Raw genomic sequence first — 27,368 nt, forward strand, 5'->3', positions numbered from 1 at the left:
CTGTTTATTGTGTGTATCTTCTAGACCAGGGGTCGAGAACCTTTCAGAAGTGGTGTGTCAAGTCTTCATTTATTCACTCTGATTTAAGGTTTTGCGTGTCACTAATACGTTTTAATGTTTTTAGAAGGTCTCTTTCTATAAGGGTACATCTATACTTACCTCTGGGGTCGGCGGTAAGCAATCGATCTTCTGGGATCGATTTATCGCATCTTGTCTAGACGTGATAAATCGATCCCGGAAGTGCTCGCCGTCGACGCCGGTACTCCTGCTCCGCGAGAGGAGTACGCGGAGTCGACGGGGGTGCCTGCCTGCCACGTGTGAACCCGCAGTAAGTACCTTGTAGTTCGAACTAAGGTACTTCGACTTCAGCTACGTTATTCACGTAGCTGAAGTTGCGTATCTTAGTTCGAACTGGGGGGGTTAGTGTGGACCAGCCCTTAGTCTATAATATATAACTAAACTATTGTTGTATATAAAGTAAATAAGGTTTTGAAAATGTTTAAGAAGCTTCATTTAAAATTAAATTAAAATGCAGAGCCCCCCGGACCGGTGGCCAGGACCCGGGCAGTGTGAGTGCCACTGAAAATCAGCTCACATGACGCTTTTGGCATACGTGCCATAGGTTGCCTACCCCTGTTCTAGACTAATACATAGCCTTACTTCAACAGGCAGCTTTGCATATACACACAGACTAATATATTATCATAATACATATCTCATGCAATGTATTGTATTTTCTTGAAAAAAAGTTATTTTTTATATATTTGAATGATACAAAAGTAGGGTGAAAATTGGAAATAAACTGAATAATACTTTTTGTAAAACCCGGGAAATTTTTGGAAAAAATCAGTTTAAACTGAAAAAGAAAGGGCTTATGTATAAACATTATCAAAAGGAACATTAAGGTAAAACACTGGAGAGTTACAAATTTTAGTTACCTCACCTCATATAAGTAAACTTGTTCCTTTGTTACAGCAAAAATTAGTAAAACGTTATTTTGCACAAGCTTGTCTGTTAGTTGTCCAATTGTTGGATACTCCTGAAAACAAATATAGAGAGCCAAATCAATCTCTGTTTTACAAAAGGACCAAGGAGTTAAAAATAGTGATGAAAAACATTGCATGTTATCTTTGATGAATATACATGCATACCATGCTTAGTGTAATATAAACATGTAATTACACACTACATGTGTACAGAGTAAGTGTGTATGTGTACATAGAGCCTTTCCTTCTGGTGCTCACAATTACCCTGAAGAGACTACGTGATCCACCTGTATGTCATGCTTCTGTGCCTGGGGTCAGGAGGTTTTAGTCCACACTGGAACACAGGCCTTTGGAATCTTCTTTAAATCTCTTAATTCTTGAATTTAGACTTTAAGAAGGTGAGAAAACTAACTCTTTGAGGCAAGGACACTACTTACCTTTGTGTTTGTACAGCACCTAGCACAATATGGCCCACATCCTAACAGGGGCCTCTAAATATCACCACAATAGAACTATTAAATTACAGTATTAGTCTGAGCACTTAACTCTTGGTTTGAAATGTTTTTCTGACCTCAGCAGTGTCCTACACATTCCTGAACCACTCCTTAATTCACTTCCTTTAAGACAAGTGATGAAAGCATATTTTTGCTCCTCTCTCAGGAGAGGATGCCAATAGGTCCTGTTCCACATGTTACCCATGGTGGCAGTTATTGGGAGTAAGAGGCATCACTTTTTCTAATCATAACATGTTCTGAGATCACTTAGGTCAATATGCTGTGTTCTTAGTTTTGATTTTATGAAAATATGTGATTAAAATTAAAATGGATGACATAAAATAACTGGATTTCCCAACTCCTACTGCATATCACTGAACACTATCATTAATATTCCAATTCATCTTTCCTGTACTTTAAAATTCCCCAATGAAAGAATTGTACGAATCACATTACCAAAACTGTTGACATGGAATATTCATTATTGTGGTCCAAGTGACAATGCCCATCATTTGGAATAACAATCCCTGCCAGTTTACTGTCCATCCCAAAATGGGAATCAGCATCACTCACAAACACCAGCAGATGTAGAGAGTCATTTCTCCACCCAATCTTTTCCTGTAATTAAAATGTAACGGTTTAGTATAGACTTTGATTATATTGATAGAAATAATACAGGATGATGGGGTAGAAAATAGAAGAAGAGGTCTTTCAAAGAGATCTTTAAAAGATAATGTCCTCTCTGCTTTAAGCAGATATCGAAAGACACCATGACAATTATTTAACAGAGTTCACCCCATTGCCTCTGACCAACATATCTCCTCTTCCCATTGTTGTGTTGAGTGAAGTGTGTATAGCTGCTTGTCATCTATATAAAATATTGTTAATCATTAAAATATTTAAAGAGAAAAAATTGAAGAAAATATTATGATTATGTGGTAATTTTATTGCTTTTCATTTCCCATAGACTCTTGATTATTACACGATCAGTGCTTTTATTGATGGAAACTACAAAACAATCATTTTTCAATGTGTGTATTTAACTTGATTATATATACTTTTCTAATGAAAAAAAGATAATTTGAATATACCTTTACAGTCTGACCAAATACCCACTGAAATCAGTGGGGGTCCTTCCATTGATTTTAGTGGAGTCAGATCAGGGTCAAAGTCTACATTTTGAGAAAACAAGAGCTGCTTTTTAAAAAAAAAATCCATAAAAATCTATTAATATTAAAATGTGGAGTAATAAATATTACACCTAGAGGTTTCATTACCTTGCAAACAGCTGCCTGCATAATTGCATCAAATCCTCCCTCTGGAGTATCTATATTAGCTGAGATTTTCTGTTCTTTCACAATTTCATTGAATTTTTCAGCGTCATTTGTTAATGGCAAAACATGTTTGTATCCAAAGGTGGGTAAGCAATCAAGTGGAACACTTCTATAAAATAAATGATATATCTATGTCTATATCTTACAGCCAAAGCAGAGAGAGAATGCACACACTGTCGTTTCTTTGTAACTCTATCTAGCTTAGTTTTCAGGTGAACATCTCTTCTGTGTAACTAGTTTTATTAATATCATTGCTGAAAGTAGTACCTTTATAGTTCAGTGAAACAGACCAAGTGGAAAAACTTCAAGGTTAAAACATAACATGGCACTCAGTTAATTTTAATGAGAAACCATGCATTTAGATACGCTGTGGCTAAAGAGTGGTGTGTAACCTGCACTTCCCCAGGAATAGCCCTGGGAGGCATTGTACCCCAGTGATACCCCACAGTGGCATACTCCTCCTATGCTCCTCTTATGCTCCTCTTGTAATCTGCTCCAGCCCTTTACAGGGCACAGTATACTCCCACCTTCACATCCAGATAGGCCCACTGGGCGCCTCCCCACTTGCTCTGAGGAGGAGAAGAGTATCAGGCATGCAGCCCCCACTCTCCCCAATCACCCCAGAGTTGTGATCTGGGCAGGACTCATGCAGCATGGGGCTCAGGGGACTGTTCCTGGTTCTTTAAAACAAATAAATAATAAGAACATTAATAAATATACTGCACTGTTGTTGTTTGGTATTTTTGAGTACCCAAAAGTATGGTGAGCCTTTACAGCTGTAACAGGAATAATCCAGGATTTAAATAATAATATATATTTCAAGCAAATTAAAGAGACATATAACTTGAGTGTCAATGTGCTAATCAGTCAAACACACCTGTAACTAGCAGGAAAATCTAAACAGCAAGCAAAAAGGCAAACCTCTTCCCCCCTAAACTCCCCCTCCCCCCAACAACCCAATGAGGTATAGAAAACGACCAGAGTATGAACCAAGAGCCAAGTCCCATTTGCTTTATTAGCTCAACTGCAAGTGAGTAAGGTGGAAAGGCTCCAGTGAGGGCTGTGAGCAGGATTTTGTCCCCAGTGTTCAATCTTATCTGTGTTCCTATATTAAATAATAACACACACATAGGTGCTTTCTTTGCCTACCTGCAAGGGTTGTTTATTTCTTCAGCTGTGGTTTTGATGAATGGTGAAACTGGTTTTTCAACAAAAGACCCAAAGCCCAGTCTAAAGTTGCTTGTTAGTTTTGACATTTCTTTGGAAAGAGTTGAGCCTAATTCCTTTATTGTATTCAGATCATCATCCATGGAAGCGGAAAGGTCCATGAGGTAATAGAGATCAACTGGATAATCTTCAGTCTGGCGAACTTTAATCTCTATTGTTTCTTCATTTCCTAGTAAAGCCATAGGGGAAATGGAGAAGAAATTAACACATTTAACTTTAGACAATGTTATGGGCAATATAGCAATGATGCTGTCTGTTTATTCTTAATGCTACCGTATGTGCCATTGGTGGAATTAACAGAAATGTATAAAATCATCAATAAAAATTCCAAATAGAAAATCTGAAAGGCCTTAAGTAGGTATTACGTGAGTGGTACAGTAAAAGTTAAGTACTAACTTTAGGTTTAGGACTATTTGATTCCTGTAGATCTAGTGTGTTAGAAAAAACAAATGGCAGAGTGCAGCTTTAAAACCTTCAAATATGAATCTATAACAAAACAGAAGTTAGCACTTGTAGGAGAGAGTGCAAGTGTTAGTGGTCTGAGAATGTCACTGGGAGAGTAGATTACAAGTGCGTCTGGGTTCTATTCCTGGTTCTAATACAAACATACTGTGTGTTATTCAAACCTCTCTGCGCCTCATTTTTCCCTAGAACAAATTCTGATCTATGTTATATTGGTGTAAATCCACAGTAACGCCATAGACCTCAGGAGATCTTGCAAATCACATTGATATCCTTAGATAAAAACACTATACGGCAGATTCTCTGCTGCAATTGAGATTTTCTCAGGGTAGCAATGAAGAGGCGAGACACTGGGGAGCTGGCTATGGTGGCAGTTTCCCAATTCTCTCCTCATCTCTGCCATGGCCTGAGTGCAGGTTAGAGAAGCCTCCAGAATAGGTGCTGCTGCCGTGCCCCCTGGCCTGAAGTGGATTCCATTTTATATAAGGTTTACAGTTTGGTTCAATGGCTCTTAGCAAACCCACTATAAAAACTGTTCCAGCACCCCTGGCCTCAGACTCCTCTAACCAATAACAGCTGGCTACATCCCCTGGGATAGCTTGCCTACTGTGCTATGGCCACGGCCCCTTCATTTCCACCCTCAATACATGGCACAAGAGGAACGGTATAGGAACTAGCTCTTCCAGCTTTACACCCACGGGGGGAATTCCCAGCCCGATAGATGTGACACATTTCCATTCCCTTTGTGCTGCCCCGGGCCATGAAGAGAATAGAGCAGGGAGATTAATCTCCTTTTACATAAATACAAAGTACTTTGTGGGGAATTTAAATAGTGTACATTTTAGATCTATCCATCAGATTAACACATGATAAATATTCACTAGGTCTTATTTGATTACAAATAATGCTTAATTTTGAATTTGTTAATACATTTTATTTAAATACAGTAAATACATTCTGTTTTTTAGATCATTAACAATTTAGTCTGAGAAACCTGGAAAGATAGCATCAGCAGGAAAGAATCACAGTTATGAACTGAATAACTTACCTGGTCGCAGTCTAAAAGTTAACTTTTGAGGGGAAATCTGTGTAACATCAGAGTTATTCTTCTGGATTCCTATGCTAAGGGGGTTATTTTTGTGAATTTCTACTTTAGAAATGGGAAATTCAATAAAGTTCAACTGACATCCTTTTGACAAAAGATTTTCTGGAGTATCACACCTTCCGTGAATTCCAGATGAGTCTGTATAATTCTGAAACAATCAGCAGAAAGAATGGAAGAGCTAAATTTATTATTGAACAATGGAAAATATATTATTTTCTGACCATCGTACACCTGATGTTTAATTAACACCATATTTTCATGACCATGAATTTAGCCCAGAGATATACGTGGCACTTGTATTCACTTCCTTGAATTCAGCCCTGTGTGCTGTTTGGCCTTCTCCTGCACTTAGGACCTGATCAATCTAAAGCCCATTGAAGTCAACAGGAGACTTTCCACTGACTTCAATAGTCTTTGGATCAGGCCCCTGCATTCCTACTCAAGCAAAACTCTCACCAACTGGAATGGAGTTTTATGATTATATATTATTCTTCCTCTTCAAAGCACTATACTCACATTAATTTTCACAACATTGTTGTAAGGTATTATCATCATTGCCGTGTGAAAACTTTGGCAGAGAGGCTAAGTGATTTGACCAAGGCCACAGAAAGACTCCATGTCAAAGCTGGGATTAAAATTTGGAAATTCCTGGTTTCCAATCCTGTGCTCATACCACTGATCCATACTCTTTTCTTGTGCCTATATAGGGAATTTAAACTTTGGCCCTTAAACTGCAAATGTCCCCTGAATTTTGTCACTGAGAAACACTATGTTAAAGTTACATCAAAATTACTTTAAATCCACAAAAGCCCAGAAATTCAGAGTTAATGCTAAGACTCCGCTCTTTACTTCCCACTGGGAGTCAAATTCTGTTCATGGATATGTGTGAGTCTCATTGATTTCAGTGGAAACGTAGGATGGAAAAATTTGCCTTTCTGTACTTGGACCACTTCTGATATCTACTCAGACAAAACACCCATTGACTAAAGGATCAAATCCAGTGTATGTAAAAATCACCTATTATTATGAAACCCTTGGAAAGCAAAGCATACCGTCTGCAGTAGCTAACACTGAATTTTCTGGCTTCTCAAAACATGCATTATCAGGTAAACACATGGTTCAGGGCTAGTTAGAATGTGTATTTTTATCCAATAGACCAGGGGTCGGCAACCTTTCAGAAGTGGTGTGCCGACTCTTCATTTATTCACTCTAATTTAAGGTTTTGTGTGCCAGTAATACATTTTAATGTTTTAGAAGGTCTCTTTCTATAAGTCTATAATATATAACTAAACTATTGTTGTATGTAAAGTAAATAATGTTTTTAAAATGTGGCCAGGACCTGGGCAGTGTGAGTGCCACTGAAAATCAGCTCGCGTGACGCCTTCAGCACGCGTGCCAGAGGTTGCCTATCCCTGCAATAGACTATGATGGCAACTTTTATTGAGTGTAGCCTGACACTAAAATAAATATACAGATTTTAAATATACAGATTCTTTGCCTGCCCCACATCACATGAGTGCAGCAAATAAATCCATGCGCAAACATTATATTTATTCCACTGCCATTTCCAATAAGTGCACATGATCTATACATGATCATCTATACATGATCTATACATCTATACATTCCAAACTCAAGAACTTAGTTGTTTTCTTTTTGTGTTTTATGAAAACACTCAATGGCAATTGGCCTAATTATGTACCTAATAGCATGGAAAATTTCATATTATGAAATCCTGCATTTTGAGTTGTACAGGAATATTTTTTTAAAAAGCATAGAAAAGCCACTTTTTTGGGGGGTGGGGGAACTTTCCTAGTGTTATATCTTGCAAATTGCTAAATTGCTTTTAGTAAAAACTGGATTAAAAAAGAACGGTATGTCAGTTTCATCCAAGATGGTATTTTTACTGTTCAATTAAAACCCCCTAAGGAAAGCGTTTATAAATTATGTAAAGAGTCCCTTAAAAGAGAGCTGTAGAGGTATGAACAGTAAACCACCACAATAAAGTATTTTAACACACATTCTGTTTCTCTCTCATATCTGATCTATGTATTGTGTTTATATATTTATGACATGCTTTATCAGAGGAGGGCAGCTCCTCTGATAGGGAGAAACAACGGTGCTAAAAGCTGGGGATCTTTTTTGACCTTTGAAATGCTTAGCACTCTCTATTGCCACTGAAATCAATGGCTGTGAAGGGTGCTCAGCAGGACAGAAGTATCAAAACAATCCACTTGACTAAGACATTATTTTAATAAATTTTGCAGTACATACCTATCTGATCAATAATTCAAAAACTATCTAGCAATTGACTTGCTTGCTGTTGGCTGAAACAGATTCACAAAACCGTGTTCGTCTATCTGTATTTATAAGAGCCGAGATTTCCAAAATCTAAAGTTAGGCTTCTAAAAGTCATATTTAGGCTCCTGCATAAGCAGCCATCTTTTCAAAAGTGCTGAGCACCTAATAGTTCACCTTCTGCTTTAAAAGGGAGAGGGACATGTGGCTCTCATTTGAACCCTGCTTATTTTATTTATTTATAGCCATGTCTATTGAGCCTGTAATCGCAGTAGCCGACTGCTTCACAAACACTAACAAACTGAGGCTCAGAACACCTGCTGTGAGGTATTCCTATTTTACACATTAAGAACTGAGCCACAGATAAGTTAAATGACTTGCCTGGGGTCACACAGGAAGTCAGTGACATATCTGGGAACCAAATCCACATCTGTTTCCCAGCCCCATACTTTAGCCATAAGACCTCCATATCTTGGGCGCTCTATCCAGTATCACAGGAGCTGTACAATCCTACCATATTTACTTCCAGAATGATGAGGGCAGCTCCTCCGATAGGGAGAAACAAAAGTGCTAAAAGCTAGGGATCTTTTTTTAGAGAAACAGAGAACAATAAAGCAGAATTTCCAGATGTACCACTTTTGATTTCCAGAGAAAATTACACAGGCAATTTTTCCCCTCTAAATTCCTCATGCATTACAAAAGCACCGGCTGACCCAATTAATTCAATAATTCCCTCACTCATAGCCACTGCAAACACTCAAATTGTATGGCTTTGAAATTTTAAGATCATTTACTTTACCTCTTGAGAACACCAAGCACACTGTGGTCCAGAAAACAAACAATCTTCACAAGTCACTGCACTCCCTGGAGAACAATTTCCTGTATTTAAACCCAGGAAGGTAAGAAATTAATAATGGGTTTAATTATTCTTTTTATAAAGTGTCCCATTTTGTTAAAAATATTGGAGATAAACAATAGTGACACATTAGGACATACTTAAGATTATTGATAAAATTCCATCATTAAAATATTTATATTAGTTTAGTATTTAACTTTATCAATAATTACACTATTACTGGTAATTAATAAAAATGTGAGCACCTGAAGGTCACTCATCTATGAACAATATGCATACTATTATTTGTTTTCTGAAATGCATTTCATAATTGTTAAATTTGTTTCATCATAACCAGAATTTTTAGCAAAATAGATCTGTCTACATTGTACACATTACAGTTGTTACATTCTGCTTTCCAATGTATTTGCTCTGGAAGTTAAAATTATGCCAGGTTCCATAAACACACTACCAGAATCACAGATGTAGTGTGAAATTTCATGATGGATCAAACTCTGATTTGTTTAATTAAAATGGCTCAAAAGCCTGTGTGTTTTGTGCAGGTAGTTCTATATTATGAACAGATGTACTCTAAATACATTTATTGGCTATGTAGTCATACTACACTCTGTCAAAACATTCATTAAGTGGAAAGGAATGACTGAACAGACAACATGGGAAGCTAGTTAATATAAAGTTGTTAAACAAAAAACAATGTAAAATATGCTTTTAAAGAAGCAGAGTTCACTAATTGTATGCCTTACCTTGTACATTGTTATTTCTTTGCAGAAATAGAAAGAACAGGAAAAGCAATACAATCCCCATTCGTTTTCAGTTCTGGCTGTGTGAATTAAAAGTATAAAAGAATAATTACCTTCAGGGTAAATGATTAATGTGGAATGTTGTAAAAGTCATAGATTCCTGAAGTGTGTATTCTAAGATGATACTTACACTGGTTTGAAGAGAAACTTCCAAAATGCCAGGACAGAACATTAATACAAAGAAAACAAAAGCTACCTGAATAGGTAAAGACGACAAGCTGTGCATAAAAGCAACTTCAACATGGTTATGGAACTTAACACTGCTCTTTATCTTACTTCCTTATTTTCCTTATAAGGAAAACAGGTACACAATTATAAGAAGGTGGGGGAATTCATTCAGGTACTGATTTTTTTTTTCTTTTTTCGGTCAACACTCACAGTCTCCCTGGGTCCTAGAGAAATTTGTCCAGGAGATTTTTATCAAGTGTACAAGAACTCTAAAATACTGGTACTCCTTAGACTGTTTTCTGACTGAGTTCAATATACTGGCAAGTCATACAAATAGTGAGGTGAATATACCTGGAGAGATGTATAAATCCCATTTTTTCAGGTTTCATGTTGTGGAATGAACCTTCTAAAACCAGCTGTGAAAAGAAAACAAATCACCAGAACTTATTATAACACTATAATAGAAAGCCATTTTAGGAATACAAAATGTCTTTTGTTTTACGGTGTAGAGTTTATATATGCTTTATTAGCATTATAAAGTGAAAAAGAAATAAATCAAACCGACATTATTGTGAAATGCAGTTACTATTGTACAGGTGTGGCCATCTGCATGTTACTACCCCAAGAGAGAGTGTGTCTTCTGTGATGGAATTCAAGGTAATTTCCCCTGCAGCTATTAATACATTCAGGTAACTATGACTAGAAAGAGGTTTTCATTGCATTTCAAAGCATGTGGGGAACAAAAAAAACTCACCCAACCTTCACAACAGTGAAACAACAGTAGTGAGTACAAGATGCAAGGAAAGACAGTATGGTTAGAGAAGGGGAATGGTGGCTTGAACACCAGGCTTCAATTCCCAACTCTGCCACTGACTCACAGTATAGCCTTGGGAAAGTCACAATCTTTAAGATGTTGTGAGGTGGTTTTTAAGACACATTTAACTCCTTGGAGGAAAGGTTACTATTATTATGAAAGGAAATTTAAAAATAACAAAAACCCATGTTTATATGTTGTTTTATTCCCCCCCACCTTTTATCCTTTTGTCCTTTTTAGCGTATAAGTTGTTTGGAACAGGGACTCTCTCTTCATAATGTGTTTGTAACAGCACATGTCAAACATTAGACTCTACTGTATAAATTATAAGTAATGTTAATAATAACCTGTGTACCAAAATAAAACTTACAAATACATACGTCATTCCATTTTTGATCATTTCAGTATGTCTGAGCCAGTTCATTACACTAGGAGTTACAGGGACCCAAGTTGTCCCTGACGTTAGATCTCACAAGTCTTGGTGATTTATTTTAACTAAAATTTGCCCTTTCTATGCTTCACAAACTGATTCCAATTTCAGCTAATGTATTTGCTGTTCATAATATTCACCAAATAGTTTATGTGAACAAATACGCTATTGTTTTTGTCCCTTGGATGGACAATGTTTAAAATAAAACAGACTAAAAATTACAGCATATTTACAAACTAACTAAATAAAAATTCACATGCACTAGTCATACTGCCTTTGACCTTAAGAACATAAGAAAGGCCATACTAGGTCAGACCAAAGACCCATCCAGCCCAGTATCCTATCTATCGACAGTGGCCAATGCCAGGTACCCCAGAGGGAGCGAACCTAACAGGTAATGATCAAGTGATCTCTCTCCTGCTATCCATCTCCATCCTTTGACAAACAGAGGCTCGGGACACCATTCCTTATTCATCCTGGCTAATAGTCATTAATGGACTTAACCTCCAAGAATTTATCTAGTTCTCTTTTAAACCCTGTTATAGTCCTAGCCTTCTCAACCTCCTCAGGCAAGGAGTTCCACAGGTTAACTGTGCACTGTGTGAAGAAGAGCTCCCTTTTATTTGTTTTAAACCTGCTGCCCATTAATTTCATTTGGTGGTCCATAGTTCTTATATTATGGGAACAAGTAAATAACTTTTCCTTATTCACTTTCTCCACACCACTCATGATTTTATATACCTCTATCATATCCCCCCTTTGGTCTTGGCTACACTTGCGAGTTACAGTGCAATAAAGGAGCCCCAGATGCACTAGTGCACTACCTGTCCACACTGGCAAGGCACGTAGAGTGTTCTGACTCTGTGACTACAGCACTGCTGGTACTCCACCTCGGCGAGTGAAATAACATTTGCTGCGCCCCTGCTGGAGCGCCACGGCACCAGTGTGAACAAGGTGTTGCATTACTGCGCTCTGATTGACCGCCAGAAACATCCCATAATCCACTTAAGTCAAGTGGCCACTCTTGTCATTGTTTTGAACTCGCTGTACAATTGCTGTAGGAATGCAGATATGCCCTTTCAAAGCTCCGTTTCTGACAGCTGGCTGCTTATCTGCTCTGGGACAAAGGAACCATTACTGAGGAATGCTGCTTCCTTTGAGTGAGTGAGAGAGAGGCAGGGGTGGGGGAGGGAGGTTTGCTGCTGTCTGAACTTGCAAGACAGCATGCTGACACACACTCAGCCCCCCCAAAACCCACTCTCTCTCCCTCCACATACACACAATGCACTCCCTGTCACACTTCACCTCACCCCCCGCATTTGAAAAGCACATTGCAGCCACTTGCATGCTGGGATAACTATCACAATGCACTGCTCTCTGTGGTGTTGCAAGAGCTGATAATGTGGCCATGCCAGCGCGCTTCCAGCTGAGAGTGTAAACACTCGGCAGCGTTTTCCTTACTGCAGTAACTCCCAGTGCTCTACAACTGCAAGTGTAGCCATGCCCTTAGTCTCCTCTTTTCTAAACTGAAATCTCTTTAATCTTTAATCTCTCCTCATATGGGACCTGTTCCAAACCCCTAATCATTTTAGTTGTCCTTCTCTGAACCTTTTCTATTGCCAGTATATCTCTTTTGAGATGAGGAGACCACATCTGTACGCAGTATTCAAGGTGTGGGCGTACCATGGATTTATATAAGGGCAATAAGATATTCTTCATCTTATTCTCCATCCCTTTTTTAATGATTCCGAACATCCTGCTTGCTTTTTTGACTGCTGCTGCACACTGCATGGACGTCTTCAGAGATCTATCCACGAACTATCTCTTTCCTGATTAGTTGTAGATAAATTAGCCCCCATCATATTGTATGTATAGTTGGGGTTATTTTTTCCAATGTGCATTACTTTACATTTATCCACATTAAATTTCATTTGCCATTTTGTTGCCCAATCACTTAGTTTTGTGAGATCTTTTTGAAGTTCTTCACAGACTGCTTTGGTCTTAACTATCTTGAGCAGTTTAGTATCATCTTCAAACTTTGCCACCTCACTGCTTACCCCTTTCTCCAGATCATTGATGAATAAGTTGAATAGGGTTGGTCCTAGGACTGACCCTTGGGGAACACCACTAGTTACCCCTCTCCATTCTGAAAATTTACCATTTATTCCTACCCTTTGTTCCCTGTCTTTTAACCAGTTCTCAATCTATGAAAGGATCTTCCCTCTTATCCCATGACAATTTCATTTACATAAGAGCCTTTGGTGACGGACCTTATTAAAGGCTATCTGGAAATCTAAGTACACTTAACATATCTTCTAAGGTTGGATCCTTCAAACATATATACATATCTTTTTAAGGATGAGCAGTCTACTTCCTGAAAACCATTATTTCCTTTTCTCCTCCCCAAACACTGCACATCTTTCACGGATCATAATGACCCCATTTTTCTGTCTGTACCTGCAAACTCTCCCCTTAGACTAGATCTGCTGTTTCCAGGACCAATTCCTTCTCTCCCTGTTTACCCTTTCATCCATCTTCTTTTTTCATGGCCACTTTGAAGCATCAGCACTAAGAATACTATTATATTGATTTCTATCAGCTCTGGGCCCCTTGCATATTCCTATTAGGCCAAATTCTGCTCTCAGTTACACCAGTGCAACACAGTAGAATTTGGCTCATTATTTTAAAAGATGGGCAACACTAAAAATATAGGTTTCAGAGTAGCAGCCGTGTTAGTCTGTATCCGCAAAAAGAAGAACAGGAGTACTTGTGGCACCTTAGAGACTAACAAATAAATTTGTTAGTCTCCAAGGTGCCACAAGTACTCCTGTTCTTCTTTTTACTAAAAATATAAGCTTTTTGTGATCATGGAACCTGGGACATTTCAAAAGATTCTGCCCTGTGAATAAGATTTCTGTGGTCTCAGAGTGTATGTGCAGTCTTTCTCTTATTCCTACCCTTTATAGTATATCAAAGATAGCACAAAAAGACATTATAGCTGCCCGCTGAAAAAAATCAGAAATCTGGTAGTGAAAAAGCTTTGAAAAGGTACAAAACCAGGGAAGATGCGTCTTAGGCACATATGAAGCCAAACTAAAATATATCCTAAAGGAATGCAAAAAAAAAAAAAGTATTTTCTTTCTATAGCTAATGTGTAGCTTTCCTGACAAGCAAGATCTTGTTTCATTCATTGAGTCAAATCCAAATGGAAGGGTGGTGGCCAGAAATAAAGATTGTGTAAAGATTCTAAAACAGAACATGTTTGCATACAAAAGAATGCCTAATAGTTCATGCATCTTCATCTGAATAAACACTTTCCCTTTGAAAAAAGCCAAGCTCTGAAGCTAGTAAGTTAGGAATTGATGTATTAGATATGACAGTTACACTTTAGGAACCCAGTCCCGGACAAAACGTCTATGGGTTCTTTCCAAACTAGGCAAGCTCTGGAAGAGAGGGGATGCTGGCTCCACAGAAGACTGATCTACCCAGGAAAAAAGGTCAGTAGGACACACAGATGCCTGAAGGCAAGGAAAAACCCATCTCAATAACTGGGAATTGGAGAGCTACCCACTAAGAAGAAAAGTTCATACACATGAACTTTTTACTTCATAGGCTACATACCTTCTGATTCTTGGGACTGCTTACTACTCCCACCCCCATAAAACCATGTAGCATGTGGGATTTATTACAGCTGAAAAGTTACAGTAATTCCCTTGAATGGTCATTGTTGGGGAATTCAAGGGCTTGGTGTCTACAGGCAGAGATTGTTTTAAATCCACCCCTGTTCTTGGAGAATGGTGTGGCAAGTGGACACAGTGGGCCAGCTTCTCAGTTGCCCTGCAGCTTAGTCATTTACACCTCTGCAAAGTGGGTGTAAAATGCCTAATCAGAATGGTAATGATTTAGAACCCCTTGCACTCAGGGCTGGAGGGAGGTGACTTTACATTTGGGTCACATGGCTAGTTCTTCCTTTCCCCATCTGGCCTCCAGAACAGATTGCCAGCCAAGGAATTCCCAAGAAAAACCTCTTAAAAGATTTCCTACCTGACTGTCACTCATTCCCAAGAATTTATTTGCTCAGTATGGCGATTGGGAGGGTGGAGTTGCAAACTCTGTGCCCGTCAGTAGTGCTTGGTCACTTAATAGAGATACTTCCCGTCTAAATAAGATGTTACCTTTATATCTGCTGAGCCAAGAAGCTTGAGGCTTTCTGTAGGACAGCAGACAGAGAGACTCATTTTCTCTGGATTGGGTGACTGCCCAGAAAGATATTCCTGTCAACTGGAAACACCTGGTTCCAAAGACCATCTATAACAGAGATTCTTCAAAGGCTGCGTATTGATTACCCAAATAAGGTTCCCTGAAAAAAGGTCTAAAACTTCAGAGCTTACACTAGCCCTTCTGAACTACTGCTGATTCAAGTAACCCCATGGAGATTTGAATACTTGTAAACATGGAATGGTCAGATGTAGATAAAACAACTACCCACAGCAGCAGTAATTTGATGTAGAAGACAGTGTCGTGCGCCTGTCCGCTACAGCATCACTCCTGGCTGTATGGGGAGGTACAGTTGGCAGTAGTACCTCAATGCCTGCTGGAAGACGTAATGCCTCTGGCAATTTTATATAATAGGGAAACTCATATTACACAGCCAGGTGAGATTTTTAATTTTTTTAATTTTTGTGTGTATGGAACCCTCTTGGTATTTAATGATGTCACCGAATGGAGCACTTCACAAAATAAATAAAACTAGTCTGAACTCATATGCTTTAATGTCAGTTAATGTGGCTTGCTGCCTCTTGCTCCCTTTGTTCATTAGCACAGCTGGAGATGGATGATATCACTGCAACAGAAAATGTCCCAGATACAAAGAAACAGCTGTAAACATTCAGGGCTAGCTTGTCAGCCCTTACTTGGCTATACAAGGGAGTAAGGAGCAGTAATGCCCCACTGCTCAGACTGTGTCTGCAGGCCCATTGAGCTGCTTGCCCAGTGCTCCCCCCTGAGAGAAACAGACAAAATGGGAGGAGCTTTGGCACCACATCCCCTGTTCCTTAGTCACTGTAACTAGCCGATTACACAGAGGGAAGTCATTTCCTCCCCCACCCACCCTGAGCAAAGTGAAATGGAGGCCTGGAGGGTGTTGAAGAACTGTGACTCAGTGAGTTATGATTCATTCTCCAGTCTGCCCTGAACTCAGGTAGAGACATAATCTAGCTCTAAAACAGATCTGCACAGAAAGACAAAGAGCCAAAATGCTTACAAATGCTGAAATGAAAAGTAAACAGTTCACTAAGAGTAGTTTTTCAATTTATATGTACCTCAGCCAGAAGTCAGGACTTGGTGGCTTCAGTTCAGGGTGTGTGTTTGTGCGCGTGCGTGTTCTGAATTTGCTTTGCACGGGTGACCACTCCTAGAGATTTGTTTGATTTTCAGATTTGGACAAACTTTCACACTCAAAGCAAAAATAACCTGCTAAAGTTCTCCTGGACTCAGGTGGAAACGCTGCAAAGCGACGAGGCTTCTGTCCTTGACTGCAAGCCAACTCAACACTGTTCAGAGCCAGGCAGCTGCAGGACTCCTGCCTGAGTTTGGGTTTTACCTTCTTGGTTACATCGTCAAAGTTTTCCCCACTTCCAGGGAGGTCACTTTACTGTATGGTACAGCTTAGTACCATTTTGGCTCCTTTTCGGGTCCATGGGGAAACCTCTGTGCCCGGCTACTTTTCAATATCTCACAGCTTCAAGTGCTGAGGGGCTTCCTTCTCCCTCAAACACATGGAGGACACAGAGGTCCTGCCTATGCCCCCACTTTTAAAGGGCCAGGAGCACTCCTGAAACACCTACTCCTTTGCTCCACAGCTAGTTCTGCATCCCCTCCTCTCTGACCCCAGAGCAACCCCCACTCCTTCCAGGGCTGAGGAAGCTCCCCTCCTGCCCTATGGAGAGGTGAGGGATTCCCAGGTGAGCCCCATCAGGGCAGCACCGAGAGGCATGAGGAAGCGCAGTGCTAAGGGGGGCGGTGAGAGGACAGGGACCAGTGGCCGTGTCTGGACAGGTGTGTCTGGGGTATAATGGGGGTTGGGCTTGTGAGGAGTGGCAGGTTAGTTCATTTGGGGGGCTAGGCCCTATTCTGTTTAAACTTCCAGAAGCTGTCAGGAACTCCCCCAGCAAGCCCTATCCAGCCATCCTCAGCCAAGGAAGGTGCCATGATACAGGACCTGGAGCATGGAAAGGGGGCTTCTCATTTTGCCAGCCCTCTGCTATGTCAGATCCACATTTGTCATTGGATTTTCCCCTCTCTGCCTCTCCTTACCTCAGCTCTCAAGCACAATGTGAACCAGTTAATGTATAAAGTTCAGACAATCCTACTTCTAAAAAAAGGGAAAATGGATTTGCCCACCCTGTGTGATTCTCTTTTGCCACCAGTCAGTTTCTCACCAAGAACAGGTAACATTTAAAGACTCTAGTGGGAGCAATCCCTTTCACCAGTGCGCACTAAGAATTTCTCCCGAGGACTGTCCTCATAGTTCCTATTAAAACTATAAACATCTTGCTGAAGTTACATATATGGCAGGCTGATTCTTTGCTGAAATACAGCTTGAATGTGGCTAGCATAGGGAGAGTCACTGAAATTGGTAACTATATTCTGGTCAGTGCCAAATGGCTTAGCAGACCTGAGACAGTGGGTTCAAGCAACAAACAAAACACACGAGAATGGTAAGGTTCCGATATGTCATTTTGAATCTTGACCACATTGGCTCCATTTACAGTAACATGTTCAAACCCTTTAGACCTGTGAATGGATTCACTCACACCTGTTATTTCAGGGAAAAGTCTCATACTTGGGTTTTCAAAAGCTCTTCACACAAAGTGCTGCCATCTTCTGGGGACTTTACTGTTCTGTGCCTGAGAAACAACGTTCTCCCTATAGTGGGACTTTATAGTGGAAGTTTATACGCAGTGCAGGTAGTACATTACCTCTCTGCCTCTAGCAATGTTCAACCAAACTATATATTTAAGAACCTTACATAATATTGATTCAGCTTCTTTGCTGAATATTTCTCAGGCTATTAATGTTAATATGTTTTTTCAAACTCATCCTGTAAAATCCTTACCTCTCTATAATGGAATAAACGGAACATTCCTTCTATCATTTTTAGTATGTGCTCAGTGAGATATATGGCTCTAAAACTAAAGCAAACTGTTTCTAATGTCTTGATCAGTGAATTGTATTTTAAATACATTGCCATTACTGTAACACAATACAGTCTCATGAAAATGGTAGAAAAGGAATTAAAAGGGACACTGTCAACTTATGTTTAACCTAAAATTTAAATGTTGTAAAACAACTTTTTATCAAAGATAAGACCATTGTTGCCATAATACTTAAATTTCATTAAAAACTGTTGTCTTTAAATACACAAACATTTCCAAGCAGTGTTTGAAACTCACACTGCAGCACTAAAAACCTGAAATTGAAACTGTCTATAAACAAAAATGAAACTGATTTAATTGATTTGAATTGTCCTTGTTGTGTTATACAAAGAAAATAGAGACAAATAAATTTGATTTTAAAAATTGTCACTTTTAATAATTTAAAATGTTGTTACTAACAAAAGTAAAGAAATGTGTGATTTTTATTTAACAGTTTGTAATTTTTAAGTTACCAGTGTTCCTTTTTGGTCTGAAATTGGTGAGTATTTCGTACTGCTGCTAACTGTGATAATGCAATGCGTGCTGCCATGTTGGTTATGTAGAAAATAGTGTTGGACAGAAATTTCTTAAATGTATGCAATTTGTTCAGAATGATTCATCACATAACATCCATGAATATAGTTCTTTCTGTTGCTCATTGCAAGTATTTGAAGTTAGAAATTATGAACAGCATTATGAAAGTATGAACAGCATTGCTTAGACACCCAGCTCATAGGGGGTTCTTTCTGTTTTCTGATTAGATTAGCATCACTATTAGGAGTTAGGTTTCTATTGCAAATATACACTAAAACTGCTTTACATGAATATTCTCTAGTATTCAGTGAACATTTATTGGTTTTGCAAACATTCCTGGCAATCTTGTTTACTAGAGTTTTCATGAACAGTGAACAAAAAAGGGTTTTGAATGCAATCAAAGACGATCTAAAAATTCAAACTACTATTCATAGCAAGCTTTCTGAAGAATTCACCCAGCTGTAATGGAAAGTCTGATTTATTGTAATCTTGTTATATTCTGATAGTGAATACTGTAACTGTTTTTGCCTGTTACATTCACTCTGTTGCCTTTGAAAAAATAAAGCCAGACCTTTGCCTCCTCTAACAATCACCCAAAAGGCAAATATTGCATGGAAAATAAGTTTTAACATGCATGTGCAAATGAATGATTTATGTATGTGACATAATTCTTCAATTTACATCTGTATCATGAACATGTAAATGTTTAAGGTATTGTGTTTTATACATCATTGTACACCTCTGCTTACCCAGGGAGTGTCAGTGTCAGTGACTAAACATTAACAAATTCATGATAGAGTACCTCATTTACTTATTTTAAGATCATAATATCTAGAGACTGTGCAGTCATAAATCCATCCCCCTGCTAGGACTGGTTTGATAACAGCATAGAGAATTTTTAAACTCCTATGCTGCAGCTGTCATGGAGATAAAAGAAGATTCGCTGTACCACCCTGTCTGTGTCTCAGAAGTTCTGCCCACTGGAATTTTTTTAAATCCTGGTTTCCTTTGCTTGGAAATAATCAGATTTTTCTCAGTGTATAGAATTTCCCATCTACTTGTGGGCAAGCTTGATCAAATTCAGGTTGAGTGGGCTGATGTTGTGATCATGAATCTGTTTCTGCCCGGGGTAAACCCAATGGGTTCTCTCTATCTTCTGGCATATTGGTGCTGCTTTGTGCTGCTCAGGTCATGCATGGTAGCCCTAAGGCAATTTTAGTCAGGGAAATTCCACATGGCATTCAGCCATTGTACAGTCTCCTACCCCTTCACCTCCTTGCTAACCATGTGCCCTGGTGATCCCTGGTAATCCATTGCTACTGGAATGGCGCTCAGGAGCCTTTGTGGCCAGAGCAAATTAGAGTAGCCTTAAGACATGCACTGAAAGCCAGACTGGTACCTGAATTGCCTCAGTATTAGGGGAGTAAAAAGAAGGCTTAAAGGTGCCTTTTCACACACACGGATCCCTGCTGTGCCGATCACTCCTCACCAGGGATTCTAGGAACAATGTCTTCAACAAAATGAGAACAAAGGATGGACAAATCTTAATTATGAGGGCAGAAACTACCCTGCCCTAGACAAGATCCTTCATCCAGATAAGTAGCATCTCCCTCATTGTGTCTGGATGTAGACCTGAACAACTCACTCATATCCAGGTCCTTTTCTCGGACACTGGGAAAGTCGAGACTCTGCACCATCTGTGTCCAATGAAAAAGTAGATGCAGAAGTGACTGTTGGCTTTCAGAGCATGATGCGCAGCTATGTCTTCAGGCTTCTTCTTGAATCAGAGCTGAGTGCAAGACTGGCATTTTGTGAAAAAAATCAATACAGTTCTTCTCTTGCTGACATGGATCCTCAGAATAATGTTTTCCCCCCCCAAGTCAGGCCATGGGATGCTTTATTTTATAAATCAATAGAGATCACATGACACTTTAAACTGATACCACACATGATCTTAGCTGAGAAGTGATTTTTACACTTTGAAGTCTTGATTGGCACACTTAGCTCAAATGTAGGTAGCAAGCAGTCCACAACTGCCTAGAGCAGGGGTGGGCAAACTACGGCCCACGGGACCGTCCTACCCGACCCCCGAGCTCCTGGCCCGGGAGGCTCGCCCCCGGCCCCTACCCTGCTGTCCCCCCTCCCCCACAGCCTCAGCTCGCTTGCTCCGCCACCGGCGCAATGCTCTGGGCGGTGAGTTCCTGGGGCAGCGCAGCTGCAGAGCCCGGCCTGACCCGGTGCTCTGTGCTGTGTGGTGGTTGTGGCAGCGTGGCCCGGTGCTCCAGGCAGCACGGGCAGGGAGCAGCGGGGGTTGGATAGGGGGCAGGGGAGTTCGGGGTGGTGGTCAGGGGGCGGGGGTGTGGATAGGGGTTGGGGCGGTTGGAGGAGAAACAGGGGTCCTGGGGGGCAGTCAGGGGTAGGGGGTTGGATGGGGTGGCAGGGGGCAGTCAGGGGTAGAGGTTCCGGGGGCAATCAGGGGACAGGGAGAAGGGGTAGGAGTCCCAGGGGGGCCGTTAGGAATGAGAGGAGGGATTGGATGGGACGGGGGATAGGGTCCGGGGGCAGTCAGGGGGACAGGGAGCGGGGGAGTGTGGATGGGGCAGGGGGTCACAGAGGGGCCATCAGGGAACAGGGCCAGGGGAGGTTGGATGGGGCAGGAGTCCGGGGGGGGTGCAGATAGGAGGTGGGGGCCGAGCAACGACCCCCTCCCCTGACCAGCCCTCCGTACAATTTACGAAACCCGATGCAGCCCTCAGGCCAAAAAGTTTGCCCGCCCCTGGCCTAGAGCCCTGCAGCTTTAAAAAGCAAGAAAAGTAAGCTTACCTGTAGGCTCAATGCAATGGGTACTAGAGATGGCACTCAGTAAAATGCCTGGTCAGGATAAATTTTCTGGAGAATTAAGTCTAGTATTCCAAACAAACATTAATGATACTGGGGATCACAGAGAGAACTATCTTGGGAAAATCCAATGGTACTTTTCACAAGAGGAGAAGAGTTAGCCATAGTGTCCTGCCCAATTCGCCCTTTATTTTCATACTGTATTCTTCGTCACTTCCTGTCCTTATGCAGTTTTCCTACAATATATACTGTTAAACATCTGTTATGTCCCACCCAAGAGATGGCTGCAGTTCTATGGTTGTTGAAATGACTTCTGTTTATGTATATTATACATCGATTATACAAACTCATACACACTTTATATACATGTAGCTAGTGAATAGAATCCTTTTGGATAATGGAAATATTTAATGAAGATACTGACTTTATTTTTATAAGACATGGGACAACTTTAAAATTAAATAGTTCTCAAGTTTTATGAAGAAATATTTTTGAATGGAAGAAGAGCTATGGGAACAACTTGACTATACTTTTGAACTTAACTATTTGTCAAATGTCTCAACGCTCCTCCTGAAGGTATTTTAGTCAGTTACAGTTAATCATTACCTGAAACTATGTGAAAAATCTATCCAGAACCAGTGGACAGTACACTGTTGTTTTGCTAGACAGGGAAGAAAGGTAGACAGTTGAGTCATAGCTATTAGTTATTCATTACACTTAAATTTAGTCAACGACTATAGGATTTTCCAACGCTATTCCCACTTTTGATTTATAGTGTTACTGATCTCCTAGGATAAGCTCCTCTAAAAGAGGGCAGAATCCTACTTCTCCCATTTAGCCAGGCTAATTGCTTTGTGGTGGGAAGAACAGGGAGTCCAGAGGCCATGCACAAGGGGCTTCACAACCCCCGGCTTGCTGTGGATCATGTCTCTCTAAAGAAGCATCCAGGCAGAGTTCAGGGGTGGGTTAGGGAAATGGTGGAGCTATGGAGAAGAGTTCTGCCAACTGCACAGAATCACTAGCTAGGAGCCCTGCTGTAGCAGCAGCCATGGACTGGTTGTGAAGATGCGCTGCATCCTGGACACAGGTGATGGGCAGCGAAAGATTCCATTCTTCGAGCCATGTGAAGCCTGTTTACTTGGGTTTTGTGCCAGTCATATGAATTTCACCTAAGGTGAGAAATCTAAAGAAACATGTTGGAAGTACCCTCTATGCACAAGCCATGCTGGAGTAAAGGTGGGTGGTAAAGAATACAGATGAGCATTTACTAATTTCCACTCTTGCAGAGTATGTAACTCATGAGCCACAATCATGGATGTGATTTCAATTAGGGTCCTTTAAGACACAGTACCAGCAATGGAGTGCGGTTGCTAATGATCTCTTATACCAGTTAAGTATTTATCATAATTGGATGAAATTTTTAAGCTTCATTTTTATTTCTTGTTTCTTAAAAATATTAAACAATTATCATGATTAAAGGATAATGTGAAAAAAGCAGATATACAATTTTATAACCCTCTATTCAAACTGCTGCGGCTTTTGAAATCCACCAAGATCTAACTTCCATAAAATGCGTGCATAAAGCAGCATTCCTGATATAATACTTGCTTTCGCCAGAGTTCCCTCACCACGAGTTTGCTCGCTCTGAATAATAAAACTTGTTTTCACCTCCAAGTACTGAACTGAGTTTATATCGTCACTTTCTACTACTTTTTGTATGATTTTCAGGGGATTTTTTGCTGGCTCTTCAGAAGACCCCATTCATTTTGTTTGCTTTTTTTTTTTGGAATGAACTATAATAACCTGATTTTTGCCAGTGCTTTGAAAATTATCAGTAATGAACCTTCAGAGACTTCGCTTTTTACCTGCATTCTTCTTTCATCTGTTCGTAATCTTCATGGAGATTACTCAAAGGATGCATTTTTGCTTCATTAGTTGTTATGGTGATGTGCTTGACGAAGATATTATAATTATTGTTTGCTTGAAAGAAGCACCTGTGCTTCAGGAAGTAGGTTTCACTAGAATCAGTTCAGGCTTGGGCACAGACACAGAATCACTAGCATTTGCTTGAGTGGCCCTTCTTGGCTTAAGAACTTTCTTAGTGCATTCTTGTGAGAAACCTTTACGTCTGCTCTTCTTTGGATTTTTATTTTCCCTATTAACATTCTGCTTAACAGCCCAGGCATCATCATGGGCTTGGTTCACTTCCACTGACATACTGAGGGGCAAACTATACTTTCCTGTGCAAACAGGGGTCACTGCTTGCAAGTAGGTATTCAGGCCTGGGGAGGACAGATGGTATTTTCACCTCCACACTTTTGAGGGTCTCACCAGGAGAGGATAGCTTTAATCTCCACTGGGCAGCCATAGGAGCCATGTTTTCAGAAGTTGTTTGGGGACTGTACTGAATCAATGCATTTCCTGGTGCTTCAGGAGTATCTCATCTCTACTCCACACCTTTCGCTTCAATCCAATTCAGATCGTGGTTTTTCTTTCTGACATCCTGTCATGGATGTCTAGCTGTGAGCTCAAGCTCAACAAGGCTTAAACAGAGCTTTTAATGACCCCCCCCCATTTGTTGCTCCCCACTACCTCATTCTTGACTTCTGTGGGTGACACCACCAGCCTGTTTGTCTCTTAGACCCATAACCTGAGTGTACTCTGACTCATGCCTCTCTTTAGGTCCCCCCATCCAGACTATGCCCAAGTCTTGTTGATTGTTTCTGCATAATGTCTCTAAAATAAAGCCTTTCCCCTACCCATCCACACTGCTAAAACTCTCATCCTGGCTGTCAGCATCTCACATCTCAATTACTGCCACACACGTGTGCCTGGCCTTGACAAATACAACATTGTCCTGCTCGCATCCATTCAGAATACTGCTGCAAAATTCGTTCTCGTAGCTTTTCACTCTCACCATACTTTGCTCTGTTGGCTCCCCATTCTCTATCACATCAATTAAAAACTTCACATTCAAGGCCTTTCATGGCCTATCCCCACCCTACCTACCATTTCTCACTCAATGTCAAGATGCTGACTTCCTCCTGTGCTTGTCCCCGCTTTTCAAACAAGCACCTTTGTGCTTTCTCCCATGCTGCCCCTCAGGCATGGGAGGAGCCGCCAATACACATCTGCAAAGGGCTTCCTTGTTATCCTCTTTCAGATTTCTCCATAAAGCTCAGCTTTTTTGTGGTGCTTTTCTGACATCACACCGTGTCCCAGCAAACACATAGGAGTTATTGCAGGAGTCCTTTGATTCATGAGAGCTGCTTTAGTTGGAGCTGGAACAAACACGCAGGAAAATCCCAGCTACTGATTTGCATTTTCTTATTAGTTGTTTGTGATACTGAATTTAAGAGAAGAGTTTCAGATCCACCCAGACACTGTCCAAGCCACTCCAGTGGTTTGACAGACCCTCACTTCAGTGACACATACTTCTCTCAATGAACTTCTAAAAATGAAATCTTGATAATCACAGGACATTCATCTGATCAGAGATGCCCAAAATCCAGTCACTCTTACATTTTTTAAACAATCAATGGGCACTTTCTTGTACCCAGAACCTTGGTAGAGGGACACTCCATCAGTTTCCTTTCATTGCAAGTTTCAGTGAGCTGATGGAGTCTGCCAGGTTGATGAGCTGCACGTACATTGTAAAAGACACCATGAATCTGGCTGAGCATATTGAAGTGCTTCTTAGATTATCATGTTCCTTAATTTAAAATGTCAGTGTAGCTGATGAATCACTCATACTTATCACAATGTTTATTCTAAAAGGAGCAGTCATCCAGAAATAAATGTAACATGACATAAAAAGTCTGAATAACTAACGTGGACAAATAGCAATACTAAGCATTGCTTTTGTTTATTCTACAAAAAGAGGATTAGACAAATGAATCAGTGTCCATATGAGACAAATATCGTTTTACCTGGGCTGGTATACAAAGGGTGCAGACATTAGATCATGATTTAAATATGTAGACATATGCATTTCAATGATTATAAGGCCATTCTTATTTCAATCAAGATACCATCATGGCTTTGGGGGGATGGATGATTATTTTTCTATTGGGACAAAATTTGTTTGGTCCCTGAAGTTAGGCAACTATATCTATTGTTAGGCACCTTAATAAGGGGCCAGATTTTCAGACATGCTGAGCACGATATCACCCAATCAAGTCCGTGGGACTTGCACCAGCTGAGGATGGTCTCCTAAGGACCATATACCAGTTACGGATATCTAAAGTGCTCAACTGAATGAGACAAGAGTCCTGTGGGGAAAAAATAGTACAAGGTCATGAAATTAATCCATATGCCCAAGGAAGCACAATTAAGATTGCACAGCCAACCTTATTCTGGCACTTTCTAACTGCTGAGTGCTTGGCTTTGCAACCATAATATTCTTTTAATGTAATTTATTTGTATAGAATTCCGACTCACACATGTGTGTATCTATTACCTACAAGGAATATAATAAGGTACCATAATAAAATAGCATCAAATATTTGTTTCACATCTGAATTTTGGCAACCAATACTTTTTATAGCTCATTTTGTTGACTTGCTTTGCCCATAAAGAACCCTGAAGGATTCAAGATTTTTTAGATCTAGCTTCAGATTACATCTTTCCTACCTGTGGATGTCGGGAAAATGCACAAGCACCAGCTCCTAAAAATGCAGAAGCACCAGCTCCTAAAGTGGAAACTTTTCAACTGGTTTGTTAAAAGGCCAAGGTAGGGATGTAAAAGGGTGTGTCAAAAATGTGCATATGACACCATAATTGAATATCGTCATATTGAGTGACTGTTGGTTTGTTTCTGGGGTCTTTTTAAAGAGACATTTAACACAGCAGGGGAGTGAAATGAATAGTGGATTTTTAAAGTGAGAAAATGTAAAGACCCATTTTGGATCTGTGTGTAACTGTGTAAGGAACAAAGATAAGGAATACAAAATAAGAACCTATATCCATAAATTCATCTCTCACGGGAAGGGAATCTCTGTTCACTTACAAGAAGGAAGACCAAAATAATCCGACCGTATGCTTCATCAACACAAAGAAAAATTATACCATAATTATATTCAACTGGATTATCACAACCAATTTTCTTTTGCAGGGATGTGCATATTCAGTTTAGAGAAGAGCTATTTAATTGATTAAAGGTACAGATTGCTTTTAGCTATGATGGCAGAGGCATTTAGGCCAATTTTTAATGTTGCCAACTATCATGATTTTTGTCCAGAGTCCTGTGGTATTTGGTATTTTTCTTAGAGCCCCAGCTGATGGAATCAAGAGATTGCATGACAATCTCAGCTTTCATTAAAAATAACAGACACTCATAGCACCTCAGAATGCACAATACTTAAGCTACAGGTATTCCCTCTCACAGTAGGATTAAACTTAACACCAGTGTTGAGATCAGGAAGAAATTTTCCACTACCACATGTTTGCATTGCATATTTTTACCTTCCTCTGAACTGAGCAGGCATCATATGTTAGGGTCACGTATGTTTGTCCCATGTGATTGGTTTTCTTGCAGTTGAGAGGAGGGCATTCATGTATCTTGGTCCTTTCTTTCTTCTATTTCAATGCTAATGCTAAAAAAATAAAATTCCAAAATAACTTTTCAGTATTGAATCCTGTGAGGTCAAATTAAACTTTGTACTAAACCGAATTGCTTAGTTCGCTCCCAATGAATATCACATTGGAAAACAAAATAGGAGATGAACTGAATTCCTTTGTAGTCAGGCCAACTGACCTCTCCACCCTCTTTCTTTGAGGAGGGATCCATGAATGGTTTTCCAGGCTCCAGAAAATTAAACAAGTAAA

General features: G+C 40.0%; 1 protein-coding gene across 5 annotated transcripts in view; it reads right to left on the reverse strand.

Annotated features, from left to right (window-relative positions):
- The window catches only part of ITGB6 (integrin subunit beta 6), a 66,577-nt gene extending 39,439 nt beyond the window's left edge, over window positions 1-27,138 (reverse strand). For 2 of the 5 annotated variants that reach the window (XM_065560705.1, XM_024114793.3), the window contains exons 1-8: window positions 9,693-9,828; window positions 9,506-9,582; window positions 8,706-8,785; window positions 5,552-5,756; window positions 3,964-4,210; window positions 2,758-2,923; window positions 1,937-2,098; window positions 944-1,039 (exon numbers count right to left, since the gene is read on the reverse strand). In XM_065560705.1, coding sequence (XP_065416777.1) covers window positions 944-1,039; window positions 1,937-2,098; window positions 2,758-2,923; window positions 3,964-4,210; window positions 5,552-5,756; window positions 8,706-8,785; window positions 9,506-9,566 — 1,017 coding nt within the window. In that variant the 5' untranslated portion in view covers window positions 9,567-9,582; window positions 9,693-9,828. Of the gene's footprint in view, window positions 1-943; window positions 1,040-1,936; window positions 2,099-2,757; window positions 2,924-3,963; window positions 4,211-5,551; window positions 5,757-8,705; window positions 8,786-9,505; window positions 9,583-9,692; window positions 9,829-10,081; window positions 10,147-27,005 lie in introns of those variants that run through there. The other 3 variants (XM_005309421.4, XM_065560704.1, XM_065560706.1) reach the window with 3 other exon arrangements.
- Between the last annotated feature and the right edge of the window lie 230 nt (window positions 27,139-27,368).

Source organism: Chrysemys picta, chromosome 11, assembly GCF_011386835.1.
Source record: "Chrysemys picta bellii isolate R12L10 chromosome 11, ASM1138683v2, whole genome shotgun sequence".
Lineage (NCBI taxonomy): Eukaryota > Metazoa > Chordata > Testudines > Emydidae > Chrysemys > Chrysemys picta.